The sequence below is a fragment of the Panthera tigris genome, chromosome F3 (assembly GCF_018350195.1).
Source record: "Panthera tigris isolate Pti1 chromosome F3, P.tigris_Pti1_mat1.1, whole genome shotgun sequence".
Lineage (NCBI taxonomy): Eukaryota > Metazoa > Chordata > Mammalia > Carnivora > Felidae > Panthera > Panthera tigris.
Genome location: NC_056678.1, coordinates 53,984,772 through 53,998,891, shown reverse-complemented (window position 1 = coordinate 53,998,891; position 14,120 = coordinate 53,984,772). Strand labels below are relative to the sequence as shown.

Sequence of the window (14,120 nt, the reverse complement as noted above, 5' to 3'; positions counted from 1 at the left end):
TGATTGTTGGTGCTTTCTGTGGGTGGTTTGTGTATTTTCTGATTTTATGAAACCTCTTTTGTGTCTGTTGAATTCTTAATTTCCTTTTGGTTCCTTCTTTGATTTTAAGAAATATGGCCCCTTCAGGTGACCCTGCTTTTCCCCAGAAACAGTACATTTGACAAACTGCCCTTTCTTTTCCTGGGCCCTATCTTGTGCCTCATTCTTTGGATTTCCTGGTAGCCAGTGTTGATCCAACAGGCTCAAATCCTATTCTCTTTTTTTTTTTCACTCAGGGAGGGACTGACTTTCAGGGGATGATTTTCTATGTTTCTGTTCATTGTCTATCTTACTATTGATTCCAGTGTGAACTCTGGTGCTGGCTCCACCGGTTTAAAATGTTCGTTTCCCCAACTCACATGTTCATGTTTTTAGTATTCTCCATTTTCTAGTGACTCTGTAGGTTGGGGTATGGGTGGCTTTATATTTGCTCCCTTTCTTGATTAGAATTGTTTTTCGAGGAACTATGGAAAGATTTTTATTAGGCTGTCAGCATTGTCCAATGGGAAGTGAAATCATCAAGACTAAAATTTTATATGTCAAAAAAAATATCATGAATATGCGGGAAGAAAATATTGAAGACTACTTTTTGTTATTTTGTGGGTAGTGAAATATTTTCTAATTCAAGAATGAATTCCAGAAGAAATGAATACTTTAAAATTTTTAATCTTTTCATTTTAGCCCACGGGATTGTTAAAAAAAAAAGACAACCTAGAGGTAAAAGGTATAGAACAAACTGGGAGGAAATATTTGAAATATTTATATAAAGTATCAACATCAAATATTCCACAAAATTTATTGAGGTCTTAGAAAAAAAGCAGGTACTCTTCTGGGCTTCCATTTTAGGGGATGAAAATATGAAGTAAATAAATGATAAAAGTGGAGGGAAGGCTGGCGTTGATGAGTGGCATTAGGGCAACAGGTAAAGCGGAGGAGGGTTAGAACTGTTAGTAGACCAGTCATGATGACTTCTTAGTGAAGTTGGACTGGAAAAAAAAGACCCATAGAAGATGAGATGGAAAACCATGCAGAGATGCCTGGGAAAGATATTCCCAGGCAGAGAGGAAGAACAATTATTGAGGTAGCAAGAGTGGAAAAAGGGAGAGGAAGCATAATAGGAAATGAAAGATGTAGTGGAAACTGGATTATTTAGGATGTTATAGACTACTGTGATGACTTTGGCTTTTACTTAGTGTAAGACAGGAAGTCTTTGGCGAGTACCAAAAGGAGGAGGGACATGACCAGCATTGCCTTTTGATGGTATCACTCCAGCTATTATTTTGGAATAGACCATAGTGTGTGTGTGTGTGTGTGTGTGTGTGTGTGTGTGTGTGTGTGTGTATGTGTGTGTGTGTGTGTGTTGGTTGGTTGGTTGGAAGAGGTAGTCATGGAGCAAGGATGGAAAAAGGAAGATCATTTAGGGGAAACAACCACAATAATCCAGGAGACAGAGAATGATGATTCATAACACAGAATGATTCAAAATGTGTACAGAACTCAAGTAAATTAAGTAGAAACAAATAAAATGAAGTCTTTGAAGTTGGGCAAAGGATATTGGTGTGTATAGCTCCTAAAAAAATGTATGGCTATTTTTTTATGGCTGACATATATATATTTATGAAAATATATATGAAAATCTGAAAAATCTCATCATCACTAATAACATAAAAAATGAAATTTAGCATATATACAGTAAAGTGCAAAAAACAACACTGAGTTCCCATTCTTTGCATCTCAGATTTTGAACTGTTTATTGTCGGCCAGAGTCTGGGGAAATGGTCATTCACACTATGGAAAAGTATCTGAATTAATTATTAGTTGTGAGAGGTGATAGATGGAGCAATATTTATACAATTTTTAATTTTTAAATATTTACTCTTATCAACTGGACATTATCTTAGAGTTTAAAAATGCAAGAAAAAAAGGGGCATCTGGGTGGCTCAGGCAGTTAAGAGTTCAGCTCTTGCTTTTGGCTCAGGTCATGATCTCACAGCTTCATGGGTTCAATCGCTTTGTGGGTTCATCGGGCTCTGCGCTGGAAGGCTTCACACTGCTTGGGATTCTCTCTCTCCCTCTCTCTCTGTTCTTCTTCCCCTTGCACTGTCTCTGTCTCTCTCAAAATAAATTTAAAAAAAAATGCAAAAAAAAATGTTTGTCACAGTAATACCTTTGCTATAAAAAATGAGAAACTAACTAAATGCTATCTATGATAAAATTATAAAATAAACCATGGTAAATGTATTTAGTCATTGGAGAAATGACTATATATTGTTGTCAGCTGATGTGGAAAGATATCTGCTATATGTTAATAAGTGAAAAAAACTTACCAGAAGCATTGCTCACAATAGCTAAGATATGGAAACAACCCAAGCGTCCATCAATGGATGAATGGATAAAGAAAATGCTATACACACACATACACACACATACATACATGTATATATGTAATGGAATATTATTCAGCCACGTAAAAAGAAATCCTACTATTTGTGACAACATGGATGAAGCTGAAGGATATTATGCTGAGTGAAATAAGCCACACAGAGAAAGACACATACTATAAGGTCTCACTTGTATGTGAATAAGAAGCAAAACAACAAACAAACAAAGAAATCCCTCAAACGCATAAAAACAGAGTAGGATGGTGGTTACCAGAAGCTAGGGAAATATTGGTCAAAGGGTGCAAATTTGGGTTTATTTAGGATGAATAAGAGATCTAACATGTAGGTATGATGACTCTACTTAATAATACTGTATTGAACACTGGAAAGGCGCTAAGAGAGTAATTTGAAATGTACTCATCACGCACACAAAAATGATAACTATGTGAATGTATGATATGTTAATTAGCTTGACTATAGTAATCATTTTACTATGTATATGTATATCATATTATGTACACCTCCAATATATACAATATATATTAAAAATTATTTTTGAAACATGTAGAATAGAATGTGTGATATACTCCAATTTCAGTAAGGAGAAAACAAATAAACAATGACCTTTGTGTGTGTGCTAAATGCAAGAGTTTGTGTGTAAAAAATTCTGAGAAAAAATTTGCCAAATTGTTGCCAGTGGTTTCTCTGATGATGGCAGGTAGGACTACAGAGAACTTTCACTTTTAGCTTCTATAATTCTATAGTGTTTGAATTTTACGTAACTATTATTTATTCATTTTTGGCAAACTTCTGTATTGAAGTTTAACGTATATAAAGTGCAAAAATCATAAGTGTACAAGTTGATGGATTTCAAAAACTGACTAGCCCTGCATATCCAGCACCCAGATTATTAAATAAACCATCTTCAGGGCCCCCAGAAGCTCTGCATTATGCAGAGCTGTTCTACGTCACAACCAGGACTACCGTTATCCTGATGTCCGACACCACTGATTTAATTTGCTTGGTTTTAAACTTGATATAGTTGAGATTACGCAGTGTGCATTCTACTCTACCTAGTATTTTTTCCAGAATGTCGTGTTTGTGAGATTTATGCATGCAGTTGAATGTAGTTTGGTTTGTTCACTTTCAGTGCTGTACTGTATCCCATCTCTTTATCCTTTCTGTAGTTGATGGGCATTTGTACACATTCCAGTTTGATGGTATAATGAAAAGTAATTCATTATACCACCACTATACAAGTATAAATGTACTTGTATATCTTCCTGAACCTATGAATTTTGGGGGATATATACCTTGGAGTGGAATAGCTAGATCACGTGGTGTGCATATATTTAGAAGACATACGGATAATGTATAAATAGTGCCAGTTTTTCAAAGTGGTTGTATCAATTTATACTCCCACTAGTAGTTTGTGAGCATTCCAGTTACTCTACCTTTTGGCTACACTTTGTATTTTCTTTTTTTTAATTTAATTTTTTAATGTTTATTTATTTGTGTGTGTGTGTGTGTGTGTGTGAGAGAGAGAGAGAGAGAGAGAGAGGAGAGAGAGAAAGCAAGGGCCAGCAGGGGAGGGGCAGAGAGAGATGAAGACAGAGAATCCAAAGCAGGCTCTGTGTTATCAGTGCAAAGCCTGATGTGGGGCTCAAACTCATGAACTGTGAGATCATGACCTGAATCAAAGTCAAGCTTAACCGACTGAGCCACCAAGGTGCCCCTGTATTTTCTATTTCATTTCAGCCATATTGGTGGATGTTTAGTGGTACTGCATTTTGTTTTGCATTTCTCTGATGACTAGTGATCCTGAGCATCTTTTCTTTGTTGATTGGTCCCTTGGCTATAATCTTTCTTGAAAATCTATTTGCCCCCAATTTTCTAATGGGTTGGTTGTCTTTTTCTTGTGCATTTGTAGGATGTATTCTAGATATGTATCTGTTATCACAAGTATGTAGTGCAAATATCTTCTCCTACTACGTTAGTTGCCTTTTCACTTTCCCATTCATGCCTTTTGTTAGACAAGAGTTTTTATTTCTAACATAGGATAATTTATCACCTTTCCCTTTCTATTATAGTTTTGCCTTATTATTTAAGAACTCTTTGCCTATTCCATGGCCCTGTAACTGTATTGCTTTTATGATTAAATATTTAAAGTTATAAAACATATTTGCATAAAAGTTAAGTACTTCTATCTAGATCTTGGATTTTTAGATTTTTTAAAATGTTATACCATTTTATTTTATAAAACGTGTATTTTATACATCTGTGTATCCAAAGAGCTGCACAAAGTATGCCTTCCTTAAATGTTTCTGGAGTGAACGAATAAATATTGAGATAGAAGAATGCTGTATTATTTATCCAGATACTTGAAACAAAAAATATTGAACTTTAGAATATGTCCTCTCTTTTTTTAAAATCAAAATCTAAATTTTAGGCAAGGGTGAAATGTATGTTTCTTACCCTTCTATTCATTTGAGTCAGCATGCTCCTTAACACAAAGCTTTAAAGTAAAAATTCCTTTGGTACCACTTGGCTCTGGCCCAATGTCTTCTTATTCTTGGGACAGGATGAAAGCCCATGCATGAGGCATAGGGGAAGAAGGGTCAAGTTCAATCACATATCTATATTTAAAACTTCTGCTCTTGGGGCACCTGGGTCGCTTAGTTGGTTAAGCATCCGACTTCGGTTCAGGTCATGATCTCACTGCTCATGAGTTCGAGCCCCGTGTTGAGCTCTTTCTGACAGCTCAGAGCCTGGAGGCTGCTTTGAATTCTGTGTCTCCCTCTCTATCTCCCTCTCCTGCTCTTGCTCTGTCTGTCTCTCTCTCTTGAGAATGAATAAACATTAAAAAAATTACAACAAAACACAACAAAAAACTTCTGCTCTCTCAGGGTGCCACATGTCTGTTTCCATTCCTTTGCCCAACAAAAGGCACATGGCTGAGCCTAAAATCAATGGATGGGGTCATACAAATATATAATCTTCTTACAGGAAAAGGAAGGGTGATGATTTTGAACAATTAGGCATTTTACTATTCTGTCTCATGGCAAACTCAATAACATTTTCTTTGAAATATTGTATAAATTATTATATTGTTATATTTACATGCAAATACATTTATATGTGAATTTAGTTTATTTAAAATTGATTACAGGATTTAAGACTTTGGGCTCAGAGGATAGGATTTATCTCTGTCTATGGCAATATTATCAAGAACATGAAGTTTCAGTGGATGAGTGCATTGATCATTTCTTCCTAGAATACATGCAAAAAATTCATTCTTTCTAATGTAAGGGAAAAAATGACAACACTGAATTATTTGAAAACCTAGGGGAAAGTTGATCCTACAACCTCAAATCAAATTACCCTTTATTACACTAAATGCTCTCTTCTCATAGGAAATTTTCTTTCATTGGTGTAAAGTATTATATTTTAGTTGGGCTAAAAGTGCATTTCTTTGTTACACAAGTGTAAAATCTATAAATCAAATGCTGTATCTGAAAAACACATGCACTTTTATATCCCATGAACAGCATGTAATATTAGTTGACTTATTCCCAAGTATAACTTGGCTAAATATTCCTGTAATTCTTACCCTGATTCCATTCCATTTAATACATTTCCTATCAGTTAGGAACAAGTAATTGTATTTCCAGATCAATTAATTTCTTCCCTCATTCAAATTCTTACTGTTGCTCTCTTGTCTATTGCCACATAGATGCCACCAGTACAGTAATAGAGAATTTTGTCATCTTCATGTCCTGAATTGTAGCTATTTGTATGAAATCACCTTCATCTGTTTAATTTTTTATTTATTTTTTAAGTTCATCTATTTATTTTGAGAGAAAGAGACAGAGAGAGAGAGAAGGGCAGAGAGAGAGAGAGAGAGGGAGAGAGAGAGAGATAGGCAAAGAGAGAGGGAGAGAGGGAGAGAGGGAGGGAGGGAGAGAGGGAGAGAGAGAATCCCAAGCAGGCTCCGTGATGTCAGTGCAGAGCCCCACACAGGTCTCGATCTCATGAACCATAAGGTCATGACCTGACCAGAGATGGAGTCTGACGCTTAACCTACCGAGCCACCCAAATGCTGCCAGGTGTTTAATTTTAAAGTAATAGTTTTAATTATAGTATTTGATATCACATATAAAATTTGAAAAACAATAACAAGAAGGTAAGATGTCTGTTGGAGAGAACTACTCTAGACCCGAAGGAGAGAAGCTTAAGAGGAGAAGAGTTGGTAGAGATAGAACTGTTCTCTAGTCACACTGTCGACCACACTTTGACCAAGTCTGTGCTTTTGCTGGCAGGTGTCTCCTCCTTTAACTTGATTGGTGTACCCAAGTAATTTATTTCTTTGCCTCCCATTTCCTTCTTTATCAGATTTTTGTGATGAGTGTTGTATATACATTACTTATTCATCCATTCTCTCAATTCTTATCACCCAGTAGTTTGGGCTCTGGACCATTGCGTTCTACTGAAAATGATTATGTCTAATGATTAGTAAGTATCAGCTTTGTAATCTTTTCTTGAGGTGTAATTATTCTGGGCTTACAGGAAGTGTCACATGGTTAACGAACTTTGCCTTCTTAACGTTCTCTTATCTAGGCTTCTGTTTTACAGTATTATCATCATTGTTCTGACTTTGTTATTGTTTCTTTTCTTTTTGTTTCATTTATTTTATTTGTTTTTTTTTTTTTTATTTTCTAAATGTGGGGCATTTCCCCTAAAGGTGGTTCTTCTTTCTCTATATTCTGCCTCCAGGAGACATGGATTCTTGACAGGTGTTTGCCAATTTATTTTTCTAGACTCATCTTCTTTTCTAAGATTTAGTTTCTTGTTTCTAAATGATGGATAGGTTTTAACATAACTAATATAAATGCATTGTACCCCAACTGAACTTATGTCCTCAACCCCATATTTTCTTCTTTACCTGACCTTTCTATTTCTGTTAATAATGATGCTTTTTCCCTCCAGTGATTGATGAAAAGGATTCACCATGTAGTCCCACATCATCACCTCATATCAACATGTCTTAATGAGTTTCTTCTAAAATATACAGAGTTTTCCTTTCAACCCATTTAGTTACTTGTCAGTTCTTAATTAAAAATTTTATCATCTTATTCCCCCAAAGCATAGTGATATCCTAACTGGTTCCTCTGTGGCTAAATTATCTGTATCTTTCATATATCCCCCCATTAGTTTGGTTGCCTTAATCCTGACTTTGAGCACCCTATTCCCTTTCTGCACCCAAGGTTTAATACCTTCCTTTAGTCTATAGGGTAAATTCCAATCTGGAATTTAGCTAAGTAAATTTAGTACGAGAGATGAACTAGTAGCAAGGATTCAAATGAATTTGAACACTGAAGAGTGATTTGTTGGGACCAACAATCTTATTTTGTGGAGTCAGAGAGACACTGGGAGAGACCAGGTATAAGTCTAACAAGGACATAATAATGTCCTAGAAGCTAGGAGGAAGAGAATCGGAATATGAGGCAATGTAATATCAAAATGCGTAGGACAAATATGTTTCAAAGGGCCAAAGCACAAAAAAACCTGGAAGCTGAAGATGCAGAAGCTAAGAAGGCTGGGAAAAATTTGAGTTGCCTCTTGGGAAAGTCTGAAGCCTATCTTCCAGGATTGCCTTTGCTGTTAAAGTGTTAAAAAAACTTCACTCTAAAGATACTTATCACACAACCTGCCTTTTCATCTTTGTCTTCTTTTTTTTTTTTTTTTTTTAATTTTTTTTTTCAACGTTTTTTATTTATTTTTGGGACAGAGAGAGACAGAGCATGAACGGGGGAGGGGCAGAGAGAGAGGGAGACACAGAATCGGAAACAGGCTCCAGGCTCCGAGCCATCAGCCCAGAGCCTGACGCGGGGCTCGAACTCACAGACCGCGAGATCGTGACCTGGCTGAAGTCGGACGCTTAACCGACTGCGCCACCCAGGCGCCCCTCATCTTTGTCTTCTACCCAAGCTTCTCAAGCTAGATAGTCTATGGCAGATAGGCTAAGATGTGGTCTTGCCCGTCTTTCCAGATTCATCTGAACTCCCTCACATCCAACATTCTTTAATACTTTCCACACCTCTAGCCCTTTGAGGTTTCCCCTAAAGTCCTTTCTACTTTCTGAAAACAATTTCAAGCATCATATTTTCTGTAAAACCTGCCTCAATCCTTTTGAATCAAATTATGTCTTATAAATATGTCTATATCACTTATCACACCTCATTACTGGATTTTGTTTTGTCTGTTTTCTTAGCTAGAAGTTAAGTTAATGTCAGGTACTGGCTTGTTAGTTTTTTTTCTTTTTTACTGTGTAGCAGAGTACTCAGTTAATGTGAATGTTGCATTGATGCATAGTTAAAAAATGATAATACAGTACTCACGAAATGACTTCTGCTTCCCTGTCTCCACAATTATGCTAAAACTTCCCCCTTACCTCTGATGCACCCCCTCTCATTTCTCCTCCTCCAGACTCTCAAAATATTTAATAAGTGCACCTAGCCATCATGGGATGAATGGGGTGGAAAGATGAGTCTGACAGGGCTCCTGCAGCAGGTGCAGTCTGTTGATCCCCAATTAAAACCCCATCTATGTAAGAAATTTGGTTACCAGCCCAGCCTGAAGGGGGCTTTCTCTCCTTCAAACTTCCATAGTTATGGTTGACTGTATTACTACTCAAATCAGTTTCACTAATTATTTAATATTGTGATCTCAAGCTGGTATTTGATTCTTACATAAGTTCTTGACCTCTTATTTTATTCTCCTTGTACGATTTGCCTGTTAAGACACATACATTTTTTGTTTTAATTTCCAACTAAACTGGAAACTCTTTGAGAACAAAGACTGCACCTCTTAAACTTCTTTGCCACTTTCAAAACATGAAGTGAAGTGTGTGATACACAGGAAGAGTGCTGTAAGTGAGTGGGATTCCAGATCGAATGGAGTTGGGACCATGTAGGGTAGTGGGAAGACAGTTTATGAGACCATCACAAGCTTCCCCTGCTTCCAGAGCTGGGGAAATTCCTGTGAGACAAGAGCACTCTGTGTCAAGGGCAGTGCTCGTAGGTTATCTGAAGGGTGAAGGAGACCCTGAACTTTTAAAGGCTGTAGACCATTTGGTTACAGGATCCTGTTTCAGAAAATTAGCTCTCTGGGCTGCTTCATAGCAGGTCTTTCCAGTTCTTAGCTTCTATTACTAGATTGATTCTTTAAATATAGGCATTTTAAATGAGGTGCCCTGTGGTCCTTTCATTCATGTCAAAAACCCATTTATTTTTATGGCTCTGATAATATTTTCACGTTGATACTCTGAATATCCAGTTTTGGGTTGACAACATGTCTTTATATGTTGATGAGTTTTGCATAAATTTAAAGTACATTATATATTGATTAGTGGGAGTGCAGGCTTGAGTCTCCAAGAACAGGTTGGCATTCATAATAGGTTGTATTTAAAACCAAATGGCTAGGACCAGTCCATTGCTGTGTATAATTCCCTGACTGTACTCACTGCATCATAAATAATAATGAAAGTAAATGTACGTTTATCAGAAAGAATCAACAAAACCCCAGCACTGATTTGCTGATTGCACTTGTCTCCAGGCATTAAGGCCAGTTTTCGAACAAGGGTGCCTGAAGGTTTGATTGTCTTTGCTGCATCACCTGGCAATCAGGAAGAGTATTTTGCACTTCAGTTGAAGAATGGACGTCCTTATTTTCTTTTCGATCCTCAGGTAAATGAGTAGTCATAAGACTTGATATTTCTGAGAGCGTCCTAGGTGCCAGGTACTGAGGTAAGCGCTTGTATTTTCACACTGAATCCTCACCAAAAGCTTGGAGGTAAGTACTATTATTAGCCCCACTTTACCAATGGAGAAAATGAAACCTACCATGGTGGTGATGACTCTCCCACAGCTGAAATAGCAGAGCTGACTTTCAAACCACATAGTCTGACTGAGAGTCTACATGCTTAACAACCATATGCTGTCTTATCATAAAGGGAAAAGTTTTATGTAAATTCGAAAAGGCTGGTTATTTTCCTTGTAAGCAAAATTATATCACCCTTTATTCTTCCACTTTCTCTCTTCCTCCTCTCTCCCTCTTTCTCTCTGTCTCCCCCGACTCTTTCTTCCTTCCTTCTTTCCTTCCTTCCTCTCTCCATGCCTCCTTTGTTTGCCAACAACTATTTAAGGGCCTATCAGGTAGTATAATGCTGGGTGTTGCAGACTGCAATAGTTTTAAAGTTAAATGTGCCCATGGCCTTATGAAACAGTCTGAGGAGGATACACTGAAAAAACTAATTTAAAGTATTCATGTATATTAAGAAAGAGAAGTAAAAAATGCTAAGCATTATGGGAGCATAAAATAAAAGGGCTTTCTTTGCTGAGTTGTCAATCTTCTCTGAAAATGTGGTATTTAACTGAGATGCAAAACAATGAGGAAAAGTCGGTCAGAACAAGAGCATATGTCTGTTCAGGAAGATGTGTGTTTGAGGTGGGACAGGACATAGGAGATACTAATGAAAGATCGAGGAAGGCACTGGGAATATAATTTCCAGGCAGAGCAAATAGCAAATCTTAAGTGCCTGAGGTACATAAGAACATGACATTGTATACATTGAGATGAATCCAAGATGGCTGAGGGATGAAACAAAGAGAAAAGTGTGAGGTTGAAAAGCTGGGTGGAAACCAAGTCATGTAGGGCCTTGTAAGCAAATGCGAAGATATAAACTTTTCCTAAGGGCAATGGGAAAGCGTTGAATAGTTGTCTTCCCTTTAGTTAAACAAATATTGGTAGGAATTTGACATTAGGCACTGTATTGGGCCTGTGAGTAATTGAGAAATGAGTAAAACTTTGTAAAAGATGTTTTACTTTCTGTTTCCTCAGGTTTTCAACTTAAAACTGCTGATCTAAGTCATAAATTATGCTTGCCAAATAAATGTTTTACATTACACTGTAAAGCTGGCATGACTTTTCCTTCCTGATCTAAGGCATGGGCCAAGAGCTCCGGGGGAGGATCACCTCTTAATACATCCCGAACACCCACACACCTTGGAGAGGAAAGGCAGGGCCTGCTGGACTAGATGTATTTGAGCATCATGCCAGGCTCCTTTCAGGGGCCTCAAGAGGCAGGGTGGGCCCTTGGTGTTTCAGGATGTTGGAAGAGCCATGAGTTGGCAGCTGGAAAAACCAAGGAAGAAAGTTTTCTGCCTGGTGTTTCAATGGGGATCTGATAACTACAGGGCCAGTACTTGATAGGTCCTCAGGCGCAAGGACTTCTATGTGTCCTGTAGAATTGCAGTTTCCTAAGGGGTGTCCATAGGTGGGCAGTGAGTGAGCAAAGAAGAAATAGCATCACACATAAGCAGATCCAGCAGCCAGAGAGAACGGGAGAAGAAGCAGCTGTCTCAGAAGGCCAGGCAGATGGCAATTGGGAACGAAAATACAACAACCAGCATGCTGAAGTTGATTCAATTACAGAACTGAAAATATTATTTATCATTTGAGAACTTTAAGTAGATTAATTAGAAAGAAGATACTTCTGAGCCTCAGATTAGCAGGTCAAAATATGTAACAAGATTTAAAAAGATGGAGACTACTAAGAAGAAATTCAAAAGGAGAACAAAAAACACCTGGACGATAAAAAGGATACAAAGGATGAGAGAAAATAATGGAATATAAAGTAGGAGAGGATATCCTTTTAATAAATAATGGATTATAAATTTATTGAAAGGACTGATGAAGTTTTAATCAAGATTAAGCAAACTATTGCCTCTATAGGATCTCTATGTGCCAGGCATTACTGTAAGTGTTCACACAATGTGTACACACACACACACACACACGCACATGCACACACACATTTAAATACCACAACTCTGATGTGGATACTCGTAATCCCACTTTACAAGTAAAAATACAATCTGAGCCACAGTTAAATTAATTTCCCTGGCATCATCCAACTAATCAGTGATGAAGCCAGGACTGAAACCCTGGCAATCCACCTCCAAAGACCATGATTTTTAACTCCAGTATTATACTGCTTTTTAACATGAAAGAATAATGCTTGTTAAATACCTGGAGACTCAGATAAAATACCATCCATGTGCCATATTGGAAGGAAATATATCAAGCCTTTTGGCTTCTAACCAAAAGGAAAGAAAAAAAGTCTGAACTATAAAGAGGAAAAGCAGTGGTGAATATTAAACCTGACAATACTAAGTTCACCTTAAATATTTAATGACAGTGTGACTAGAAATGTGTTTTACACTGCCAAAGAATCTTTGAAATAGAGGAGACACGTGGCAAAGGCAAAGCGGACAAACAAATACACCTCTAATAGTTGTTTGGTGCTAAAATTACTGAAAGTTGAAGGAGAGGGAAAGATGAGTGATTTAAAAGTTTCTAAAGGTATCAACCTAGTGGAGAAGGCAGTAGGGGAATAGATCGCGTTGGTGTCTTATTTTCATAAAATGGATAGGCAAGAATGTTTTAAATGCTGTGAAAAAGACATTAATTATTGATAAAATGAAGATGTTCCCAGAACATCCAAATTAACAAGGTGAAAAGAGAGACTAAATGCTAGATGGTAAAAATCAACAAAAATCATGAAAAGAGAGGAAAACAGTACGGTAAAATAGAAGAATGTCAATGAGAAAGAAAAATCTGGCTCTGTGTTTCTTTCCTCAACCTATTAATATCCGGGAATATTTGAGAAGATGCCAGATAGAGAAAAACCTTAATTGTGTAACCGCTTAGTCATAGAGCTTTGAAAGTATACAAAGTGGGTTCACATTAATTATCTGACTTCATTCTTGAAGTGGCCACTTGAGGTAGGTATTGTTTTCATCCCAGCTTTAGAGGAAGTGGTTTAACTAGGGTCACACAATAATTTAGTGATGACACTGGCCCTGGATTTACTTTATTTCATTCAATGCCATTTGGTTACACAACTTTTGTACTCCCGGCACTGTGTTATGCAGTTATGCACTGGAGCACAGTGGTGAGAAATGAATGCGATGCCATTCCCTACTTCCCGTTGCTCATCTGGGCCTCTTCTCCCCCAGTTGGAGAACAGAGTCTCTGCCCAAGTCGGAGAGGGCAGGGAAGGAACAGTACTCGGAGAGATGTCCTATGGTGGCTTCATGCTGCCTTGCACTTACAGTTGGCCATGTCCTTCATGAATGTCCATCCCAGTGTCTGTGTGATTCTAGATGACCATGCACATCCCAGAGCTACATTTGCAACCAGATACTGGCCTAGGTTGTTCATCGCCGGTATCCAGTACCATACGCATACATGCGGGCACACACACTTGTACACACACGCACTCCAAACATGTGGGGCAAAGTCTTTGCAGAATTAATCCAAAAATGATTTCACCAGACCTGAAGCACGACTGCCACCTCTTTGGACAGTGTTGTTTCCCTTTGGGGAGAATGTGGTACCTTAACATGCTGCAGAACAGGAGGGTAAACGAGTTAACTCCACTCAGCCACAGGATTGTCATTATGATCCTGAGAATGGCTGCCAGAAAACTCTGTCTCATCGTTGTCATTGCCTTTTCAGTGATCAGATAGTCCAGTGTAAGAGACAATAGCAGAGTTCAGGGAAGCATTCACAGGACATTGCCAATAATTTCTGTCCCTTTCCCTTCTCCCTCAGATAATTACTTAGAGCACTCATTGC

General features: G+C 37.7%; 1 protein-coding gene across 1 annotated transcript in view; it reads left to right on the top strand.

The window, feature by feature from the left end:
- USH2A (usherin) overlaps positions 1–14,120 on the top strand; it is a 767,091-nt gene that overhangs the window by 311,748 nt on the left and 441,223 nt on the right. The window contains exon 23 of the mRNA XM_042976063.1: positions 10,035–10,165. Within this exon, the coding sequence (XP_042831997.1) occupies positions 10,035–10,165 (131 nt within the window). The remainder of the gene's footprint in view (positions 1–10,034; positions 10,166–14,120) is intronic.